The 24,291-nt window shown below is 40.0% G+C and overlaps 1 protein-coding gene across 6 annotated transcripts in view; it reads right to left on the reverse strand.

Moving 5' to 3' along the window:
* Positions 1–1,680: 1,680 nt before the first annotated feature.
* Positions 1,681–24,291, reverse strand: part of ADAM22 (ADAM metallopeptidase domain 22) — a 240,215-nt gene continuing 217,604 nt past the window's right edge. For 2 of the 6 annotated variants that reach the window (XM_070369426.1, XM_070369427.1), the window contains 4 exons: positions 24,153–24,219; positions 21,542–21,652; positions 13,209–13,332; positions 1,681–9,806 (listed from right to left, as the gene is read on the reverse strand). In XM_070369426.1, the coding sequence (XP_070225527.1) occupies positions 9,786–9,806; positions 13,209–13,332; positions 21,542–21,652; positions 24,153–24,219 (323 nt within the window). In that variant the 3' untranslated portion in view covers positions 1,681–9,785. Of the gene's footprint in view, positions 9,807–13,208; positions 13,333–19,251; positions 19,339–21,541; positions 21,653–24,152; positions 24,220–24,291 lie in introns of all 6 variants that reach the window. The other 4 variants (XM_070369430.1, XM_070369431.1, XM_070369432.1 and 1 more) reach the window with 3 other exon arrangements.

The raw sequence follows: 24,291 nt of genomic DNA on the forward strand, positions 1-24,291 counted from the left end.
ATCATGAGTTCATTTTCCTTCTTCCTACTACTTTTCCAAATATTAAGGCAATGGCACCCCACTCCAGCACTCTTGCCTGGGAAGTCCCATGGACGGAGGAGCCTGGTAGGCTGCAGTCCATGGGGTCTCTAAGAGTCCGATATGGCTGAGCGACTTCACTTTCACTTTTCACTTTCATGCATTGGAGAAGGAAATGGCAACCCACTCCAGTGTTCTGGCCTGGAGAATCCCAGGGATGAGGGAGCCTGATGGTCTGCCGTCTATGGGGTCGCATAGAGTCAGACATGACTGAAGCGACTTAGCAGCAGCAGCAAGTATTGATATTAATTTATATTAATAGTTAACTTTTTTTTTAAATTTTAAGTCATGTGCTTTTAAGTAAGATCTGAATTCTAATGCTGGCTATGCCTCTTACTAGATAGGTGGTTTGATCATTTTCGATCATCTCAGAGCCTTAATTTCCCCATTTTTGGAAACAACGTAGTACTTACCTCATGAAGTAGTTGAATATGAAATGAATGTGAAAAAGTGTTGGCATAATAAGCATCAAAACCTTTGTGTTTCTTAAATTTAAAGGTGGACTAGTTTATTCTTTTTAGCAAGAGTCTAACAGACAAAACAAGTTAGTCTCCCTGCCAGCAGTTCAGCTCTCAGTTTAGAGAATTACCATTCAGATGATCAATTGTCAATGGATGAAAAAATAAAAGATTTTCTAATCATCATTAGCCTCATCCCACTAATTACTTTTTCACATACCGTGCTCTCTCTCTCTATATATATATATAAACACATTTAACAAATATCTATTAAACTCTAACTTATGTATTTCTGTCATGTAATCACACCCAGGCTACATCTCAGAATAGTCAGCCTGCTTTATACTAATTTCATGGGGAACCTAGGTTTCATTCCAGATATACTGTAAGCTGTGAGGTCACAAAGCCTGGCTGAGCCTGAGCTGTCTAGAAAAGAATGGATGGAGGCCCGGGAGGCAGGGAACTCACCTTCAGAGTCCCAGCGCCTGTTTGCTTCACACTCATCGGGATCCTCTGGAAATCCTGGTTTAAGGCAGTGGTCATTTCCTAGGTGACTGAGGTGGTAAGGAAGAAGGCCCTTTCTCTCCAGAGGCCATGTACCAGATTTGAACCATCCTGCTTTGGTAGGTCCCGGGGTGTGCTGCATCAGTCATGGTTCTGAGTCTGCTTTGGGGTAAGACCTAAAGTATTATAAAACTGTGTCTCTCTGGAATACTCAATTCAGTTTTAAATTACTGATAGAGCAAGTCTCCTTATCTCCTCCACTTCTAACTTCCTTTTGAAAGCATACAGCCTGGTCTTCAGTATGTCCCACAGAAAGTTTCCTTCCCCTTGACAAATTTGATGTATCTATTCTAGTCCTACAGTTAAAGCCACACTCTTCATTACAAGTCAATCCTGTGTTGCCTTATTTCTGTTTTATGTAGGGTTCTGTTTCACTCATTAGATCCACACATCCAGTGCAGCCTCGCTGCCTTCTTCAAAACTGTTTTTAGCCTATTTTTCTTAGAGCATCTAGTTGGAGCATAATGAAGCTGTGAGCTCAAACTTGAATACTTCACTCATGTGGAGAATTGATTAAGTTTCTAAAATCACCCCAAGATTTAATATTGGAGATGAGAGCTTTATCCTGGTGTATCAAGAGATTTGTGATGATTGAGTACTTACAGCTCTTTCTGAGCACTTCCACACCAATGTGGCTGCAGGAGCCCTGTTCGTCCCTGGCGACAGCTGGCATAGATTTGCACCACAGCAGTCACATTTCATTAATCACAGCTTTCACTCCTGCTGAGCCAAAGAAGAGTCTAGGCTCCACTTTAGTGATGTTCCGGGCGGTGCCAGCAGTCCATGACATGACATGTGAGCAAAAACCTCTGCTATCTCTGAGCTAGACTTTGCTTGGCTGAGTGTGTTACTGTTTCCATGTTTATCTTAATGGATTATTATATGCCTAAAATATTTATGGACATGAATTTGTGCAAACTCCAGAGATAGTGAAGGACAGGAAAGCCTGGTGTGCTGCAGACCATAGGGTCGCAAAGAATCAGACACGACTGAACAACAAAATATTTAAGTGAAATAAATGGGGCTATATGCAGTCACCATACCTTTTTTTAGTCTCATAATAAATATACAAACACTTAGTCAATGACTTCTGGTTTTCTCACATTAAAACAGTACTTTGTGGGGTAGGATGAAAGGAAGGGAATAAATGTATATTTATAGCTGATTCATGTTGCTGTACAGCAGAAACCAACACAACATTGTAAAGCAATTATCCTCCAATTAAAAACATTTAAAAAACAAAACAGCACTTTGACTACTTATAACTGCTTTTCCCCCCACAGACTAGGAGCTGAAGGCAAGGAAACTGCAACTGCCAGGGTAGACTGGTGCATGAAGGGCTGCTCAAGAGACTATGAAAGGCTGGTGGAAGACTCTTCTAGGCAGTGAATTCCTGCACCTAAACTGAACCCACCCAGGATGCAGTCTGACACAAGTGAGCTCGTTAAATAAGCATCACTGCCCGGGCTCTAGCACAGAATACAGTAAATGGATCCTTACTAGGCTGAGGGAGAAAGTGTTCCTGAAATAAGGCAGGAGGATAAATAGAGAAGACTCCATCTGTCATCCAGCTGGGATAATTGCCCAACAAAGTAACCATTCAGACTCCACTAAGGGATCATGGTATTTCTCCCCAGGCAGATGGTCTATTCGAGGACACCATGAAACAGAAAAGAACCGCCAAAAGTATCCCAACAAAGCTTCTGCAAGAGAAACAGTGACTGGGAGAAAAACAGGATTAAAGGGAGTCATCATCAAAATAACATAAATCTTTTATTGAAAGTCACTTTATTGATGTTACAATGAGAATAACATAGAAAACCGTGGTACCTTATTAGCTTCAGAAGTGAATACTAATAAAATTGTGCCAGAAATCTGAATCTTAAGTTACAGTGACCTATAAAAACAGCAAGATTTTATTTACCTACAGTAAAACAACTTTATAACTTGAACAGCCATGAAACAAATCACACTTGATCTGGAAAGCAGTTGCCATATATTTCAGTTGCTGTTTGCCAAAACCCAGCAGTAACGTTTAAAGTAGCTTAAGAACCCGAAGTGCAGGGTAGCAGAGAGAACAGAACGTTAAAATGAAGCCAAACTATATACACCTAATTATCTGATTACCGAAAGCGAAACTGTGCTGCCATTAACACTTTCCCATTAAGTGGCTTCCACTTCCTGTAGATGGGACATTACCCCTCCAAGATGACAGATGTGGAAAACACTAGTGCAGACCTACACTGGCTAACATATAACTGCTATGTTTAGGTAAAAAAGCTGTTTCTAAAGGGAGTTGTATTTTTGTGATGCTAAATTGGAGGGGCAAGTCTTCCACCAAGTTAAAAAAAGGAGCACATGCTTATTATTCTGAATTAACATTTGCTAAGCACTTTTGAAGTTAGTGTTAAAAAAAAAATTGTCTTTCATACAAAACAAAGATGTTGGGTTATTTTTTCCCATTAAAAAGACTAGCTAAAGAATCACAGTTTGATTTTGTGCTGGATTAAAAAGGAAAAGTGGGGTTTCTCATCAGGCAGTGATACAAGTGTATAATTTAGCAAGGACTCTTGTATTATCACTGAATCAATGTATTAATTTCTATCAGCACTTTCTGTATTGTGTCATCTGGTATAACATAGCACCGCTGTATTTAAAGATTTGGGGGCTATTTGCATTTTTAAGGGCTTGATCATCAAAACACAAATCCACATCCGAAACTTCATAAAAGAAAAAGCTAAGCCCTAAAGTAAATATAGATTGGTATTATATGCATATGTATTTTCAACTTGAGAGGAAAACGCCCTTTTCTTCATAAACTCATAAATTCAAAAAGTATTGATGGTTTTGTAAGCACATTATCTTAACATTTGGTAGTCTCATTGTATGCCTTTTTGTAAAAAAAAAAATACACTTTTTCTCTGGTTTTGATTTCAGGGATACCAAAATATGAAATGATGATGTCCTTAAGCCAAACTCCTGCAGCCTTTAAGCACCTCCAGATCCATTCAGGTTCTATGAAAAATGGAACAGGGACATGCCACACCAGTCACTGGCCCATTGTGAGTGGACAATGAGGACTACACAGCCAATGTCAGTAAAACTACCAAGCACACAGATCTGCCCTAATCACACAGTACACACCAGCAGTGGCCAACTTGTGCTCTTCTGAGCTCTCCCTGAAGCTCTCCATCCTGCTCCTTCCCAGGGCTAACTGCCCCATAACCTCCCAAGGCTCGCTGTCTCTCACCTGCCCTCCAGCCTGAAGCACACCCTGAGAACCAATTTCTTGGTGACACCCCAAGTTGCACAGTCCATGCCCAGATGCCAACGGAAGGCTAAACGTGCCTCTCTCCCGATTCTGTGCCCCCAGTGGTTCCACGAGTGCCAGTCCAGGCAGAGGGACTTACCTCCACGACAGTGAAGGTTCCTAGTCAGGAGAAAAGGTCTGACAGCTACTCAACAGGGAGTGACTTTGGAAGTAGAAAGGGTCTGGAAGCATCTCGCAAACCCACAGTGAGAATGCTTATGGTTTGTCAGATTCTGGATAAAAAGGACAAAAATACTGGGCAGCTTTTTGTTCCATTTCTGACTGTTTTCTCCTTATAAACTGAACCAGAAGATGCTCCATTTGGTGTACTCTGACAAGCTGACAAGCAGAAATACCCGAATTCTAAGACCCTACTCTATCCTTGTTTGTTCTGCCTCTGCAGGCATGCTGGAAAATTCCTCTTGGAATTAAAAGCACCTGCCCAGAGAGCATATGCTATGAGCATGTGCCAAAGGTTCCCAGCAGGTGTCGCTGCTTCGACCCCCCCCCACCCCCCCACAACCCCTACCCCAACTCCCCACCCCAATATACAGAACCGGATAGGCTGCTGCCTGTCAGCTAATTTTCAGGAGCACAGTCTCAGCACCTCACAATCTCAGAAACATAGGAAGCTGTTCGCGAAATTTCTTAGCTGTCTCATGCTGGAGGAAAGTTGCTGCCTCCAAAATCCGAATTGTCTTATCCATTCAGAAAATATCTCAGAGGAGAAAAAATTTAAAGGTTGAGCCTCCAATTAAGTCCTATTCCATAGAAATGTTTGCTTCGTATATTTTAAGCTAATAGAATAAGAAATTCTTGACTTCACTTACGCATTTATCAGTTTTAAAGGAAACACAGACGAGGAGGGTAAGATACTTAGGAGCATTAAAAAGTAGACATTATGCTGCAAATGGGAGTCAGATGTTTCATGTAAAATTCTTGTCAATTTACCAACTGGTACCTTTGCATTTAAAATACGCTGCCCAGGGACTTACCTGGGGACCAGTGGGTAGGACTCAGGGCTTTCTGTGAGAGGAGCACAGGTTCCCCCTAGTGGGGAAGTAAGGTCCTACATGCCGCTTGGCCAAAAAAAAAAAAAAAAAAATTGCTGCCCATAGAATGGCGTCCTGTAACGGGGTGGTGTCCTACTAGGCTGTGGAGGGGCTAGCCTGCCTACCTTCATTCTCTCACTGCTTTTATTCAGTGGTCCTCTTCCCATATTCCTGACAAACTACTCAGTAAATTCCAGGAAGTTCCTTTTCCTTTAAATAAAGTGAAATAAAATAGTCTTCTGTTTAGGTAAGGATTTATCATCATGTTGAATAACACAAGGAAATATTTAAAGCACTAAATATATGTTTATATTGGAACTGACTCATTGGAAATGACCCTGATACTGGAAAAGATTGAAGGCAGGAGGAGAAGGGGACGACAGAGGATGAGATGGCTGGATGGCATCACAGACTCGATGGACATGAGTTTGGGTGAACTCCGGGAGTTGGTGATGGACAGGGAGGCCTGCGTGCTGCGATTCATGGGGTCGCAAAGAGTCGGACACGACTGAGCAACTGAACTGAACTGAAATACATATGTTAGCATAGAATTACATGACAACAGGATATGAAGAAGGGCTGAGATCAATAAATGAGCAAATGATTTTGAAACACTAAAAAATGAACAAAAATAAAGTATTTCCTCTGGGTGATAGGTAACTACAAAAAGTAAAGGAGAAAATCTTAAAAGATAAGGGAGCCACAAGAGATCTGAGACAATGGACAGGATTAAATTATGCAAATCTTCAAGGGGATCAACAGAAAAAAGAGATGTAAGACTGGGAATTCAAACATAGTCTTTCTGTGGAAGTGCACACAGTACCTGATTTTATCTTTTCAGCAACTTCTTTTAGAAACCCTATCAATCTTACACTCAGAAATCTATGCTAGATTGACTTTATGTAATAACACAATTTGGAAAGCCTTTTCAAAGCAAGGGGCAGGGCAGTAGGCAGGAGAGAGAAACTGTAGTATCACTTAAAGCACCTACATATCAAAGCTTTGGCATTTTAACCTTACATTTACTTTATTAGTCAACTTTTTTTTTTTTTTAAGGAAAAGCACTGTATTTCTTTAAAAAAAAAAAAAATACAGCAACCACATATTGCGAGCTCTCCTAATGCTGCAATGTTTGAGCAGTTTATCCCTTTCCACAGATTGCTTGTGGCCTGCGGGCCACTTTCTAACTGGGAGACTCCGGAAGAGTACACCACTTCCTCCCTAAAGAGTGGCTGAACATGGAGCCAGTTCATCTGACTAGTAAGTTGCTTCAGGGCTCCGTGATACCACACCTCTGTTGACACTCTTAGTGGAGAACCCTGTGTTACTTTAAATCAGAGCATATTACACTGTAATGACTATGGATAGATTGAATATCTTAGGCTGCAGAATTGTCCGATCTGAAGACTTATCTATGCACAAAACTTTAGAAAGAGAGGGAAAAGGCATACAATGGGACACAAAGCCAAAATTTGCTTTTCTCTGCTTTTCATAATGGTCCTATAGTTGACTGAGGGGTATAAACATTAGTTTCATGATGCAGACTGCTATGTGGCCTCAAAGTTCCTCTCCAAAATAGATACTAAAAAAAAAAAGAAGAATGCTGTGCTTGTGTTTACTGCCATGGCTCCATTCTCTTTGTCTCAGTGGATGAACAGTCATAAATATTTAGATTCAATACATCTAGAATACCAACCGTGAGTACCCATATAGGGAATTCTCACTACACCCCACTGAAATTATATATGTGTCAAAGAATGCTGCAAATGGCTGGAAGGATGTTTATACATTCCTAGATTGAATAGAATCTAGAATAAAACATTAAAGTACTATAAAATCATAGTCTCTCTGCAAACGAAACACTTTTCACTCAGTTCCATATGAAGGTTATTATTGAGGAAGATGACTATAAACTGTATATGTCTAGAGCAACCATGTCTCCCAAAGGCACAAATAATGATTTTCACTTGAAATAATAATCTTCATGTAAAAATAAATTGAGAAGATGAGGAAAGAGAGAGAAAGGTAAAAGGGATTCATTGACTACATGGCTAATCCTTTGTGGATTCTTTCAAATGAGGGATGTGTAACCATAACTAGGAAGCATATTTACATGAGGTACCTTACATTCAAATCTATAAACTCTTTTATAGTCAAAATAAAACTTCTAACATTAGCTTTTATACACTCAGTACCAGAAAACATTCAGTGCACATTAAAGTGATCTTGGTCAAAAGCCACTTTATTTGCTACATCTTTAAATCTGTCTGCCCTCCTGTCCTTAGTTTGAGCCATGTGGCAACATCACCCAACACCCACTCAAACTTGAGTCTGATGGATCATTTTATTGTGGTCTCGACAATCACATCCCTTCCTGTCATGAAAAATGCTGCTTATACGGTATCATTTGGGATAATTAAATTGCTTTACAAATGTTTTCAGACTTTCAGAAGAGAGGTCCATTATAGAAGACATAAACAGAGTAGAAAATGCTGCCTTCTAATGGGGCCCTTCAGTTTGGGACTCCAAGATGATTATACTTAAGAGATGAAATGGGTTTTGTTCTCGGACACTACTGGGAGAGATCAAACTTACAGGATATTTCTGAAATCTTGTCTGCAGATTCCATTCCTCTCAAGAAAAAGGAAAGAAAATAAGGAAATTCAGAAGTACTCTTCCCATTGAAGCATTTGATTGATCCCATCCATTTCTGAGCTCACTAAGTTAGCCTCTGGAGAGAAGTTTTCTTTAAGAATGATAGAGCCGCATGATGATAGCTATGGAACTTTGGTTTTAAAGAGGGGGATTTAACATAGATTTCTCACTTTTCTATGGATTAAAAAAAAAATAGTTCAGGACATCAGATTCTTCCCCGTGCCAGCTGTTTGGGTAACTTCACAGTTGCTCACTTTTGTGGTTTTCGGTTTCTTTGAACCCTCTGTGGCCTGTTGAGGCTTCCCAGCCCACCTCGTAGAACCGTCCATGTCTTATTTACAAATCAGTGCAGAATGACTTGTTGGGACTCACATCCCACTGATGATAAATACCCTTAATAAACTGTGTAAAAGTTGTTTTTTTAAAACAAGTCATTCACATCACAGATAAGGGTGGCTAAAAAGGTTTTTTAAAGAACAAAAGTTTCGGCCACAAAGGGCTGGAGTATTGGCAAGGTGGGAGTTACTAACGCATCAGCAGCCGTGGTCTCCTGTGTCTTTGGTGCAGTTGTTTGATCTCAGCAGGACACACTGCTGTGGGGCTCACAGGCCCCCTGGGGTGAGACTAGCAGATGTGCTCTGGTACCGAAAAAGAACAGCTGCTGAGGCAGGCACTGTAGCCCCCAGAAAGAAGATGGACCTGCTGGAGGATCCCCAGGGGCCAGCCAACAGGCAGCAGAGCGCCTGGAGGCAGGAAGCAAGCTGTGGAGGCCCTAAGTTTGGTTGGACATTTTGTTTTCTTGATCAATAAAACTACCTCCAGACTGTGCACACTTTAAAAGGCTAGCACATGGTTTGGACAAACATCAATTAAGGGGAGACACACATACAGCCCTGATCACGGTATTTACAACATCGTCCGATTATAATCTTTAAAGAACAGCTGATGGATGACAATGACGTGACTGTGACTGATTGTTTTTAGGCATTTGGCAAAATACACTTGTGTGTAACAGCTGCTTTTTTTTTTTAATTTTAAAATGTTTACATATGTACAATTGTCCTTGTATGCTGATATAAATATGAAAAGTAAAAAAAGAAAAAAGAAAAATACATGTTTACAGTTAGCATATGGGATATCGGCCTCTCAAGCTTTAAAGTCCTGCAGAAGAAATCCTATATGCCTTAGCCCTGCATGCTAGTTTCTATTAGGGATGTTGTTTCCTTAAATGTCGAAAACAAGAAACAGAAGCTTCATGCACATAGCATTACTGACTTTCTACAATGAGGATGTGCTTCAGAATGTCAAGTTCTGAATCCACTATTGTCCCTTGGTAACTTGCTACATTTGGGTCATGTGAGTTAATTTTAGTGATAGTTCTACATATATCTGTCATGCGGATTATCCATTAACATACCAGGACCTTTGTTGTTCCATGTTATAGTGTAACATTTCAGTAGTCCTTTTCATGGTTCAGTTAAATCCTAAGCCAATGACAAAAAGAAAATGGTATCCAGATGTGAAGCTTGGCTTCCTCTCCTCTGTGGCTTCTCAGAGATGTTTTCGAATTGTCTGAAGAGCAGATAGATTTGCAGTGATTCCATGAGGCTGGGTTTGTATAAAAGTTGAAGTAAACAGTTTCGATGTATCACATGTAAACAGCTGATCTTAAATGGATGTCTCCCATAGCTGCAACAGAGAAAAGCAAAACTTCACATTGTGAAAGCAAGAAACAGATGCATTCTGAGCCACAATGATGAAAAAGGTTCAGTGATTCCATCTGTGCTGATGTGATTGTGGATGTAAAGTCTTATCGATACATAAAATAAACAATCTAATTTTTAGCTCTCTCTTTCTTCTAAGCCTGAGTCTCAGCCTTCTAACAATGGCCCCCTTTTAATACAAAAAAAAAAAAAAAACACCCTCACAGCCTCATTTAAGATTACTTGAAATTGTGAATAAATTAGATATGGTATCTCAAGAGGAATAATTTAAAATATTATTTTTTAAAATTACACGTACACTTGTTTTCCCCAAGATTCTGATACAGTCATCTAGAACAGTAGTTCTCAACTCTGCTGTACATTTCATTGATCTGAGGACATTTTGAAAATTCCATAGCCTAGACAGCACACCAGATCAACTGAATCTAAATCACTCTGCGTGAAACTCAGGCATCAGCATATTTTTAAAAGTCTTTCAGACAATTCTGTTCAGTCAAAGCTGAGAACTATTGGCCTTAGGAATGTATGAGCCCATTAGTACCACCACTGCCCACTTAAAAATCATTGCCCTAGGCCTGTGGTCAGCTATATATGCTCCAAATCCACTGCTATCCCCTAGACAATAGCCGCTCTCAGGAGCTGACACATCAGAGTAGAACAACGCATCCAGGGCAGGATGTCAGTTCCCTGATTCCCTCATCTCTTCCCTCTCCGGGCCTCTGCCACCATTTCTTTACAGCAGCCCTATTCATATATAATTTCTAAAATGTTCAGTAATTGCCTTAATGGACTGAAAACAAGCTTGGCGTGATCAAAGAGAAGTGCCATTCAGTTCACCAGAGAAGGAAGACCAATTTTTAAAAAAGAAAAAATAAATCAAACTGAAAAAATGTTTCCAGGAAATATGATCTGGGTATCATTACTATGGACATTAATAAAGAAAGCTAAGACCAGGGTGATATCAGCTGCATCCAATTTCCGTCCAAATTCCATTTTTACAGGAGACCTGGGGCATATCAGAGTAGGATACCTAATGGGTTTCTGAGTGGGGGAGAAGGAGAAACAGCTAAGGAACTAAGTGGGCATTTCTCTACAGATTTTCTCAATATGTTCTCTTGACTCTTCATGGAAATATTCTGTTATCTCTTTTAGGTCTACTTTATATGTCCTTTTCATTAAAAAAAAAAAAAAAACACCAAATCTCCCAACTGTGAGGATCTCTGCTATGGATGACACATGCTGATGGAGACAACTTATAATGAATGGTTAGCCAGGAGGTGTGCATGACATCTGAGGCAGAGAAGATCTCAATTGATGCTCAGATGATGGTGCAAAGTAGAAAAGAGTTCAGCTTCAGTGAGCCCAGTTTCTTCACAAATTAAAAGATTAAATATTAAGTTACAGCTCACATAAAGAAGAGAAGAGCAAAGGAACGACACTGGGAAAACCTGAAGGCCACAATTAATCCAGTGAGGAAAGAGGAGCAAAGAATTGCCAAGCCATCGCTTTTAGGAATAGGCATGACCTTGGCCATATCTGGATGGCTGTAACAGAGGGGTTGCTGACAGACAGATCTGCTTGTTACATTGTCCACAGCCCACAAAGACATCCCAGAGATAGGGGTTGCCTATACTGTAGGGCTCTGCTCCATGATCATGTGACCATTCCACAGCGGATGGAACCAAGCCGACCTTTCACACGATGTCCCCAAGGCTACAGTCTTCACAGCCACCCCATTCAGCCTAGAGATAAGGCCACAGGCCAGCCATTTCTTGTGAGTGGGGATGTCATTTCCATGGGCTCTCATATGGGAACATCCCCAAAAACCCACACCCTAGCATGACAACAGGTGAGTGAATGTCCCCAGCTAGACAGAAGAAACAACGATGTAGACAGTTTATCAGGGAGAAAATGTGGGGTGTTCTACTTCAACAATTCCCTGAGGAGGGAAGGAATGACATCACCTAAGGTTTCATTACCACATACTTATGTCACCAACACCTGGATGCCTACCTACAACTCTTTTTTTTTTTTTTTTTTAGACAGAAAGTTGAATGATGAGAATCTGAGTTATCTTTTTTCTTTCCATCTTTTACCATTTCCCATCTTAACATATGTAGGTAATTTTTTGTATGGTTAGTAAAACACTGATAGTTTTTAAAGTCTTTTTGATTATAGTAATCTAATCACTTCTTAACAAGTTATGTTTTCTTACTGATTCTGAGTTGATCAAGTTAAAATTCAAATGATCCATGTTTACCTTGAACCCTGTAATTTAAGTTCAGAATCTAAGAGGCTCTGAAATATCTTTCGAAACCAAAAAGCCTAAGAACCTGGGACCCACTAGCAGATAAATCTGTCCAGGCTTTTAAAGCTTCATTTTAATTTTTTGCAAAATTATTTCCGAGAAGATCAAAGTTACAACATAACTAACCACAATAGGGCCTGTACCTCAATAAAGGTAATTATTCTTCAGTTATCTCTTTTACATTAGTCTCTGAGGGCTGGTCTGCCTCTCTAAACTCAACTATATTTCATATTTTGCACAATGGAAGTGTTCTTGGGAATGTTGTGAGACTAAGAGGACTTAGTATTTCTATGAAACTTCTGGTGAATCATATTTTTATAAAAATAGTAAACTCCAAATATGTTTTTAATTTTTTTAAATAAAAGTTTGCTAAATTTCACTATATTCTTTGTTATACTCTTAATCTTACAGATTTTCAAGGCTCCTTTCCTTGCATCTAAATTCCACCCCCATTCCCAAGACACTGATCTGATTTCCTGTTATGGGTTCAGTTCAGTTCAGTTCAGTCGCTCAGTCGTGTCCGACTCTTTGCGACCCCATGAATCACAGCACACCAGGCCTCCCTGTCCATCACCAACTCCTGGAGTTCACTCAGACTCACGTCCACCGAGTCAGTGATGCCATCCAGCCATCTCATGCTAGTCCTTAAATCCTATTGGGTGTTATTTGCCAGTGAGAAGTCTGAGTAAGCAAACTGTGCATGGAAATAAAGTTGGTTTACTTAACCTCTAGAAGTTTCCAGGTATATGAAAAAATTGATAAAACAAAATACAGTCTCTGTTTTATCTATTCCAGATTATAATATGTTAACTTTGATGAATAACAAAAGACATAAATAAAAAGAAGTGAATGATTAATACATGCCCAATACTTCTAAATTCATCAGTAATTAAACAAATTTGGGCCCAAAAGCCCCAAGAATCATCTATTTTTTCAAACTCAGTTTTTTTCATGTTCTTACGAACAAAAGGGAAAATGGCTCTCTCTTTTAAAATATTGACTCACAAATAAATGATGACTGAGGATGTTAATATATGGATGGAAGAAGCTCTCACATACCCTGGCACTTTGTCGGTTCACTTTCTTCTCCTCATCAGGAAGGGGAGGCATTGGATAAGGGTATTTTCTGCTGGAAGCAATAGACCCAGTTGACGAAGAAGGAGACTTGGCAGGAGATAAAGTCCTGAGACGTTGAGAACACATGAGATACATATTATGTAATTACCTAAAATCTTTTCAAATTCTGAAAAGTGGGCTCAGAAGGAACCCTCTGATATCTACTTTCATAGGCCACTACTGCAAAGATTTAACTACTGGGACATACTCTGTCATTCACAACACTGGAATGCCAGCTAGTGTTTATCTTCCTAATTTCATAACTGCAATGGATTGTTTAAATCTTAGCACACAGAATCATACTTCTCAGCTAGAAAGCAAATAATGAGGTTTTTTTTTTTTAAACAGAGTTTTAAAAAGTTAAAATGAAGGAGAGATTAAAAATATTCTAAGAGCTCATAATGGTAAATTAAGTGTACAACGTATTAATAGTCTGTCTTATTTTATGACAATGTAGAACTTTTTTAGAACAGTAATTCCAATTGTATGTTTAAGATCTTAAAATATGATGCAATTGATACATTTATTAGTTACTAAGTCACACACCAGTTTATACAAAACTCATGCATTCAGAGGCCAGTGTGTTAGTCGTGACAGAACAAAGGCAGATACGAGGGTTTTAATAACAGATTAGTAAACATGCAAGCGGTAAGGAGTGCAGAGTTCCAGCCAAACAAAGAGTCTGATGAGAACATAAAAAATGGTCTGATTAGTCCCTACAATCATCATAGCTGTATAGGGGAGGATTCTAAGCCATGGACATAGATCTTGATAACTCATGTAGGGTATACTGTCATGTCGAAAAGGGGGCAACACTTTAATGACTGGAATTTTGAAACACAACAACAAAAACTCTTCTTATTTGGAACATGTGTTCTCATCATGGAGATATTCCCTATGAAAAATGTGCATGAGCTCTTGGTGTATTATACTGCTCTTGTTTTATTCAGCATGTACAGTGGTAATATCCATGACTAAGCAAAGCGCACTGGAAAAGCCCATATCTGCTATTTTGTTTTTAAAGTGAAAAAAAAAAAAAAGCTGAAAATGAAGAACCTCAACTTATACTGTGTCAATGAAAAATAGGCATGATCATTTAGCAGTAGCTACCCATTTCACAAACGTTACCACTACACATCCATGACTCCTCAATTCCTGGTACAAGGTGGAAATGACCCACATCACTGAAGTGGTTACACCTCCGTGCTGGAGCACCTGGGACTCATTTCAGCAGGGTGCATCTCACCTGCTGTGAGTGATTGATTTAGCCTGTGAGTGTCAGTGGTGGGGTAGCCTTCTGCTGCTGCTGCTTCTGCTAAGTCGCTTCAGTCATGTCCAACTCTGTGCGACCCCATAGACGGCAGCCCACCAGGCTCCCCCATCCCTGGGATTCTCCAGGCAAGAACACTGGAGTGGGTTGCCATTTCCTTCTCCGATGCATGAAAGTGAAAAGTGAAAGTGAAGTCGCTCAGTCGTGTCTGACTCTTAGAGACCCCATGGACTGCAGCCTACCAGGCTCTTCCATCCATGGGCTTTTCCAGGCAAGAGTACTGGAGTGGGGTGCCATTGCCTTCTCCGCTTGACTGTACTGCCTGCATCAAATAAAGATATCTTTTCCTCCCTGATTCTAAATTTTGATTCCTATCCACAGATTATTCTTTGCTCTGGTTTTGCTGTAGTTTTCAAGTCAGTTTCTATTTTATGGACACTGAATTCAAGTTAAGGTTTGGAAATAATTTTTCCTACAAATCCTGAGATTTGATTCAATTTTAAGAATCAAGAATGACTCAGTTTACTTTTAATCTGTAATTCCTACTGTTTCCTCTATTTTTGGAAAATGTCCAGGACCAAATGGTCCTTCATGTGAACTGTCAGAATATTGCAACTGTTTGATGCCTCTTGTAGTAAAGCTCTCCACTGAAGAGAAGATGGGTGGAACTAAGAATATATAAATACTGCAAATCCTCTAAAGTATTATTAAAGCAATGTACTACTGTATCTTTTTCTAATTCAGAAATTAATGTTTGCTTTTTTTTTCAATTTTAGGAAAACATTTCAAATAGGACTGTGATCTTTAGGAAATAAATTCAGTATGTTCAAAATGAGCATATACTTTTGTATTAAATTTTAAATACATCCTTCTAAAATTAAGGCTACTAAACTGGGTTCAGATTTTTAGCCTAATCACTACTGATAAAACATCCAAGTTCAGAAGAGTCAGGTACACAAACAACTAAATCTCATTTACTTCAGGGGATCATACAAACCCAGTCATCTTTTTAACATGTTGCTGTGTGCATGTGTGTCCATAGCATGAGGTATTGGCTTATAGCTTCAAAGTCATGCCAGCCATTCACTTGGTCATGGTTCCAAGTGACCAGCTTTGTATATACACAGGGCCATTCCAATGAGGATGCTGGAAGTCCAGCTTCCCCTTAAAATATCTCCCTGGCCAAAGCCAACAATGAGTTAAAAACAAAGAGGTATCCTCCAGAACCTCAAAGAAATTACACATTTAGCACTTCTCAGGTTAACACACCAGTTTAACTGACACTTTGAACCCTAACAGGGAGAGAAACCAAGCAGCACAGTTTAGCAGGCGCGAGGGGCTTCAGGTCTAGGACTGAGTGGTCTGTGACAGCATCAGGGGACTTTCTTGAGGGACGCAGAGCACCAGAGCGGGGGTCAGAATAAGAGGAGAGAACAAGGTAAGGTAAGTTCGTTTAGGGAAAGTGAAAACAAACTTCAAAATTTTCACAAATATCTAAGAAAAATGTTTCTTCAAAACCGCCTCCAGGCACTTTTCTGAACCCGGCTACTTGCCTGGAGGTTCCAATCTGGCTTCCACCGAAAACCAAGCACCGACCCAGCTCATTCACCTTACAAAGTAAACTCTGGACAAATGCTAACCATTATCATTACTGCATTTTTTAAAGCCATAATAACCCATAATCATAATGGGTGCCATTGAGAATTACACAGTGAAGGTATGTCCATGTGCAGATGGATTGTGGGGTATTTGAGGGCTACATCAGACCTTCTGGGTTTGCCTTCTGTCCACAGACAAGGCTAATCTTGGTTCACTTCTGTCCCTCAGAACAGGCAAAAACCAGTCACACATACGTGGGACACATGCCCACCCCTTAATTCACTTGGCTGTGTTCATATGCAAATGTTATAGGAGTCTGATGGAAAAGGAACAGATGTCTGAGTCAGAGCCAGGCTCGTAATTTGGGTTCTGACACTTACTAGCTGTGTTACCTCGAGTTACTCTTCTGCCTCAGTGTCCTCCACACACAGAAAGGAAATAAGAACGCCTACATATCATGATGTTGCAAGAAATAAAGGAACAATGCAGGCACCCAATACATGACAGTTATTATCATTAGTTTCTTTCCAGAGTTATTACATTTCCACAAGATCACGGAAAAGAACTAACAAACCACGGATGAAGTGAGTAATCAAGTGGATAGCACACAACACCAAGGAAACCTTCCAAGAGCTGGTAGAGTACTGTCACCAGCGGACTGCTCCAGGATCTAGCTGTGAAAAGATAATGCGCTCACTGTGACCTCGCCTGCTCCTCTGTGATAATCTGAATATATACTGACAACAATTTGAACAAATACTGTCATATAAGAACTGGGTAAGGGAGCCCAAGCAAAGCAGTCTGATCACTCAAAATCTCCCTGCATTGGCTTTGCTCTTCAGAGTCATATAGATACCATTTTTCTTTTTCCAATGCTAGACTGTCTTTTGGACCAGTGTGCTGTAGTCAGAGTCCCCACTGATGCCACAAACCCCACACCACATGGGTGATTAATAAAGTGACCTTTGCCCTCATTGGTGGTTTTGGCAGGTAATCCTGAATGAATGACCTGGCGGCAGACGAAGCAGACCTGAGCTTAATAAGCATAAGGTTGGCAAAGCATAAGCCTTTGGGTCTCCTATGTGAGGCTTGGTGTGGACGGACAGTGGATGAAATTCACTCTGTTGTGTTAGTATCACATGTTCTAAGCCCTGGAACATCTCAATTATTTACCACTTCCACAAAAATTCTGGGTTGACTTTCAGGTCTTACGGGCATAATGCTTATTAACCCCCATATGACAGTTAACTTATAACCCTCCACTAAATTTTATCTAGCCTTTAAACATACATATGTATTTTATAAGGCATTCTTCGTGTGACTATCCACTGTAGGGACCAACGTCTCATCATGAGAGGAGATAAAGGAACCCTCTACCATTGCCCTTGCAGCTTTGCACGTGCAACGGGGGAAGCTGAAGCATTCCCCCATCCAAATTGCATTTATTCATGCAGCTTCTGGGCAGACCTGGGTGCTGATTTTAAGAAATGTGAACTCTGCTCTGGGAGCCACATAAACTACTCAGCTCACCCAGGGGAGGTGAATCAACTCTTCCGGAGTACCATTTCACAAATCAGTGTTACCAAAATGCTAAGTCCATTTAGGTCATGGAAGCCCTACCCGTATGGGGCCAAAGTCACTGTGTTGCTGTGTTTTGGTTCCATGGCTGATACAAGTTATAATCTGCCCACAAGCCTGAGGAAAATAGAAAGGAGAAGTAGGACCGCAGGTGAGCCAAGATTCCAAATAACATTCAAAATCATCTTACCTGTCTTGCTGACGCTGGCCATCTTGGGAGCTACAGGTGAGGTGGGATGTTTGAATGTGAGTGTATGTGCATGAAGTTCAGTGAGAAAGTGGTATTAGCAGAGGGCAGGGAAGAAAGGGGAAGATGGGGTATAAAAGCAGGAGATATTTTTGTGAGCAAGCAGGGTTATGCTTTCCTTGAGTTATATGCAAATGTATGGATCAAATTAAAATGCAGGTTGGTCTAATCATTTTCTCAAACTATACATGTCTAAACTAAATGGTACACTGGAAGAGAAAGTCCACCTTGTATGGGTGCTGAGAGTTGAAAACACATACATATTTTGATATCTGATCAATGCTGATCCAAGTCATGGCAATAAGGAATCTGAAAGCTAACTGTTGAAGTTATGCTCCGAAGAGGTAGTAATTGAGTCTATATTGCTTCTTTACATTAGTTGTCCACAAAGTTGTCAGATTTGAAGCATATGTTTACATCCAGGAAATCAGTTTGATATTGTAAAGAGAGGAAAAATGCCATTAGGAGCTCTTGGAAATTCTCGCTGACCTCTAATGTTAACTGAGCTGCAGTGAATTGAGTAAATTTGCTAGTTTCCAATATAGAGGAATACTCTGTCTGCTTTTTTGTGAATCAAGATCATGTTTCTGACCTTTTTCCTGGTTCCACCTGAAGGGTTAGACAACAACATTCTTACTGGAATAAAAAATTCCTTAGAGGCTTTTTTGAGAATCCTTAACACCCTTCTCAGCACAGCTCTTCTCTGATAGCAAATGGCTGTACTGAACAAACAAAGCCTCATCACATTCCATACTCTCTCTTGTGGTCAATAGTATCTCAATAATTTTCAAGTTCCATCAAATAATTGTTTTTACTAAAAGTAAAATTCTACTACATTTCATTTCATTACTTTTCATGTTTTTCCTTGAGTTTTTGTATGTACTATGCACTCTTAAGGCAGTAAGTAGGAAAAATGCATCATGAAACTGCTAGGTTCTAGAAATTAAATTGTTCAGGTTAATAGTGCTGCTTTATTAGTGGAAAGTATGCTTCATGCCCATAGAACACTACATAGCATAACATGAAGAGAAAGCTACTAAAAAGCTGAAGATGGTGATAGGGACATGCACTAAATGGCAACCCTTTCAAATATGTTCATTTGAAACATTCAGAAAAGAACTAGACTTGCTCATGAAGCCAAAAACAGAGGTCAAAAGGCAGCAAATAAACAAGAACCTTTTCCACCTATGGGAACTTGTATTGGGAGATACAAGATAGAAAACCAGTCACACAACAGTATTTGTATGTGCTGGGAGAGTTTGAAAAGGATATAAAATTAATTTATAAAATACCTAAAGTATGGTCCTTCAGTGTTTTTATTCACATCTTCTACCCACTTAGCTACATTATAGTCTCTTTTGAACCATGGGTTTAAATACCTGCAGAAAGCAATGGAAGGAACAAAGAAAGCAGAACAAGATAGAAAATCTGAAAATACACAGCACAAGCTTAGCAAGGATGTTCTTCACCCTCTAAATGCAAGTGACTATGGCAAATAAACCAGGATGGATGCTGGGTGATTATGAGGCAGTCTGTACAACAACATGACAATTAACTCAGCTACAAGAAGGCTCAAGGCATTCTAGCATATATTCAACTTTTCAGGGAAAGCCTTTCCAGTGGTTTCCCAAAGTGAATCAGAAACTCTCTTTCAGAATAATGTCACAGCCCCCTTCACCCACCTCCAAAGGCTTTTTCCAGGCCACCACTCATTTGTCTCCTTGGCTTTCAAATGATAATGGGCCTTTTTGAAAATATTCAGATGGCTGCAATTCCAACCTGGTGTTTCAGAATATAACATCCCAAGAACAATTAAAAGAAGCCAAGCTCTTTTTCCAATATGAAAGGAAAGATTTTACATGGCTTCTGTCTCATTCCTGAGAGCAGATCCCAAGCTGGAGTTTAGGAGAAAGGTGATCCAGCTGGCTCTATAATGAGCAGAAAGGGGCCCACTCCTCTGATCCTGGAGCCCCAACACACAGTATGGACCCAGCAGGCCTCCATGATCTTGAGGTGGGTTTTAACTTAGGTGCAGCTGCCATTCCATCCTTCCTCCCCTTTGTGCACTTCACATTCATGTTTCCAGTAGGAAATGCCTCAGAAGTTGCCTTCTGAGTGTCTGATCACTGGGTGAGTGATTGCCAGAGGATAATAATGACCTTAGCTAACATTTTCCTGATGGATCTGACAAAGTCTCCATCAGAATTACTGCACAAAGGAAGATGTTAAAATTATGAGTACAAGAGGTTTTATATTTTTTTCCAGAGTTTCTTTTGATTTTTAACCCTGGAAGCCAAGCAAAAACACACCCTCTTAGAATATGTCCTTGTGAAATACATAAAGATTCAACAAATTCAGTCACAGAAGAATCTGGAAATTTTACACTGAGATTTCTCATTTAAAAGGTAACTTCCAGAGATACCATAGACAATGAAGATTTAAACTCAGTAAAATGTTTAAAGTTATTTCAAAACAAACCAGGGGAAATTATAAAATACACTGCTTTTTTTGTGGTTAAAGTTTGCTTCTTGCCTCCATATTTAGTTTTTGGGGGTTTTTTCGGTAGATACATTTAAATCAAGATACATTTCCACAGTTATACAAACAATATTAGATTATATTTCCAAAGTGCTTTCCCTCAAGTTTCCCTTTCCTTTTTAGTTATAACCAATGTACACTACAAAATAACATCGTCAGTTCCCTCCTGAGGGAAGGGCTTGCTTGCTTTTCATGCTTACAAGACCATTTTTGCTAAGATAGCGTCCGACTTGGGCACAACTCACACTTCTTTTTGCCTTTAGCCACAATCATTGCCAACTTGTGCTTTTGACAGAGATAGCCAATTAAAACTTGCATAAAGATTTCCACTAAGACTCTGAACAAAAAGAAAAAAGTCAAAAAGCAAGTGCAGCCACACATAAAGGCTAGTGAATGCTTTGGCCTGGGGAAACTGTAGAAAAAGCCCATGCAGCTGTTACTGGGTGAAACATAGCCGCACAGCAAACTCAGTCACCCACGGGCAGTCGGCCACTTCAAGGAGGAGACGTGTGTTCCTTTCACTGTCAATCTTAGAAGCTCCAAGGAACAGCCATGGCTGTTCCAAGAAACAAACAGCCATGTGGCCTGACTTGCACATGTCAGGCCTTTCTCTCTGTGTCAGGGAGCATCTCAGAAAGCTGTGATCACTTCACGCTAGGTCACTGAAGAGAGCTCTCAATCGAGATTCCCTCTGGGGATGTGCCTATGAAAGTGTCTTCACAGTGGGCCTCCTAATAATCTCTAGGTCATGCTGGCTACAGTGATGAGATTTCATCACATTGTGATGCATCTGCCTATGTGGCTTGACTTGGCTTGTAGCGCAACATGCAAAAAAAAAAAAGCATTCAACAGGATAGGAGAGCCCTTTGTGTTCTCCAGAATGGAAAGGCAGAGGAAAATTAGCCAGTGCTGGCTGGACCAGGAGCACCTCTGAGCAGACGTTGGGGGTCAGTCAGAGATCAAATGACTCTGCTCTCAGCCAAGGAAGGGACTTGGAGGGAGATTAAGTGGCAGCCCAGAATGAAGGGGCAGGTGGAGACTGACCTGTGATCCAGACTCCCTGTCTGGGGGCTGTCAGAGCCCCCTGAGCTTATGCCTTGGGATGGGACTGTCTGGGCGAGGGAGTGCCCAGGCTCAGGTGCTTGGGGCTCCCTCCTGTAAAAACACAATATATAATACAAAGTCTAAGCCAAAAACCTTTTGTTTTTACATCATGTACAACAGTGAGGAAGATGCAAAAGCTTTGAGTGGAAAAACAATACAATAAACAAGGATGTTTTATAGCACAGTATGCATTTGTGGTGCACGGTTTCTTTAATGAACTCATGTTTCATCATCCTTTGGGATGATCAGATACTAAAGGGCATGTTGAAATAATGGACCTGATAGTAACTCTTAACCTAAAAAAAATTTAAAAGATATGTTTGTCTGTGGTCATACTGCTCCTCTTATAAGTCACACAAATGATATTGTTATATCAGATGCAATTGCAATTATTTAATAAACATGGGAAGTATTAAAAAAAACTTGACATAATTCCTGATATGCTATGTGTTAGGATTTCTTTTAAGAAAAATAAAACAAAACATAGTGTCTGGACAATAAGGTATATGAGAATGTGAGAAGTGGTCAGCTTCACAACCTTGGTTCCATTTAGCTTATATGGGTCATGTAACCAAATCTGAAAGTCTGAAAAATCTGAGAGCATCCTTAATACTTCTTCATAATGATGACTCCATTATGATGACTTATTAAATATAATAATTATCTCACAGGCAAGATTTCTCAAGGGCTGTCTACAGTATCATAATATTTGTTGCATGATAAATAATTTTTTAAAAAGTAAGTGATTTGCTAGAAAATGTCACTAAACACCAAGTATTCCTTGGGTCCTAAACTCATAGCTTTAATACAATATTGTATATCTGGTGGTTGTTCACTTAGGAGTTTTCAAAGCCTTGTTACAGGAAATACTGTTAAAGCACTACACAGTTACACAAAGGAAGTTCTGAAGAACATTCAGCAGTTTTACCTGTACTCTTGTGAGCAACTGAGATAAGCTAAGAAGCTCTTACCAGGTGACCTCATGCAAAACAAATCAAACATTCCAAGAGTTTATCCATGATGAGCCCTAAAGCATTCAAGCGCTTTGGGAATGTATAAGATAAACTCTAACAGAGTAGTTATTTGTGATGGAGTTCTATGATGCCATTCTGGACCATGCAATGGTATCGCTGGAACCTATTTATCGTTGCTAAGGTAACATATCCTCTAGTAAACTGACAAGCCACTTACAAGACAATACCATCAGCAGGAAGCTCCAAATTTCAGGGCAATGTTATTGTCCTGGACTGAAAAAGGTAGGGTATATGATGGAAAAGCTAACGTGAGTTTCTGACAGGCAGTGAACAAATATCTGCTATTCAGATTTTTAAAGTATTAAGGCATGAAGAAGCAATAGAGATCCAGGGAATAATCACTAACACTGCAGTGAGACATAAGTAAAAACAACAACAAAAAAATTAGGTAGGTCCAAAAAATATGGCTAATTAAAACCAGGTGGCAAGGTCCAGAAGAAAACTAAGGATGTGTTTCATTCCATGATGGGAGATAAAGGTTCCAAGAAGCTTGGTTTTGCTTGATTTTCTTAAGTGGAGAGACAAATTTTAAAAGTGTATGGTGTTTGCTGCTGCTAAGCTGCTAAGTCGCTTCAGTTGTGTCCGACTCTGTGCGACCCCATAGATGGCAGCCCACAAGGCTCCCCCATCCCTGGGATTCTCCAGGCAGGAACACTGGAGTGGGTTGCCATTTCCTTCTCCAATGCATGAAAGTGAAAAGTGAAAATGAAGTCACTCAGTCGTGTCCAACTCTTAGTGACCCCATGGACTACAGCCTACCAGGCTCCTCCGTCCATGGGATTTTCCAGGCAAGAGTACTGGAGTGGGGTGCCATTGCCTTCTCTGATGGTGTTTACCTCATTATAAATGACTTTAAATGTAACTGCTAACCCCATCCGACTTAAAAAAAAATGTGGCTATCATTTAAAATACAGAGTGTTGCATTCAGTGACAATGATTCCGTTAAAGAGCAAGTTTAGGGAAATACCCTTTTAAATGTCCTCAGAAGGAAAATTTTAAAGGGACCCATATTCCAGTAGTCTGAGAGAATGCTTAGATGGCCATGAAGCCCTGGGAGCGGTGGTTTCACACTGCGAACAGCTCTCATGCTCTAGTACGGTGGAAACTTCCCCCTGATGCTTCTAGGCTGTGTGAATATTGGGGAGAGGAAAGGTGACCCCTCTGAAATGGCTGGACCCCGGGCGATGAGAAGAAAGGAATGTTATCAAAATTCCCTTCAAACGGAACCAAAACACCACAATGGCAGGTTACTGGAGGACAAAGCCTGCAGCGAGGGTGAGACCCCCCACTAACAGGGGGTATTGGTATGGGCACAGTTGCGGAGATGCCTATGTAAAAGAGAAAAGCCATGGTTAATTTTAAAACAGCAAAATAAATAAATAAATAAAAGGATTAAAAAGACAAAACCAAGACCCAGAGGTATGGTTTACAGTTCTTTGATCATCAGCTTAATTAACATTTCACACTAATTGCACAGGACCTTGCAGGGTCTTTTTCCATTAGAGGTTCAGACTTACTCAGTTGAATTAGAACGAGGTCTAAATCTTTTGCCTCTGATTTTCTTTCTGTTGCCTCCCAGGTTACCTGAAAAAGATGGTTTATGGCTAGATTTGAATATAAAAAAAAAAAAAAAACAATTTCTGTGTGTTTAATTAC

The sequence above is a fragment of the Bos mutus genome, chromosome 4, assembly GCF_027580195.1.
Source record: "Bos mutus isolate GX-2022 chromosome 4, NWIPB_WYAK_1.1, whole genome shotgun sequence".
NCBI lineage: Eukaryota > Metazoa > Chordata > Mammalia > Artiodactyla > Bovidae > Bos > Bos mutus.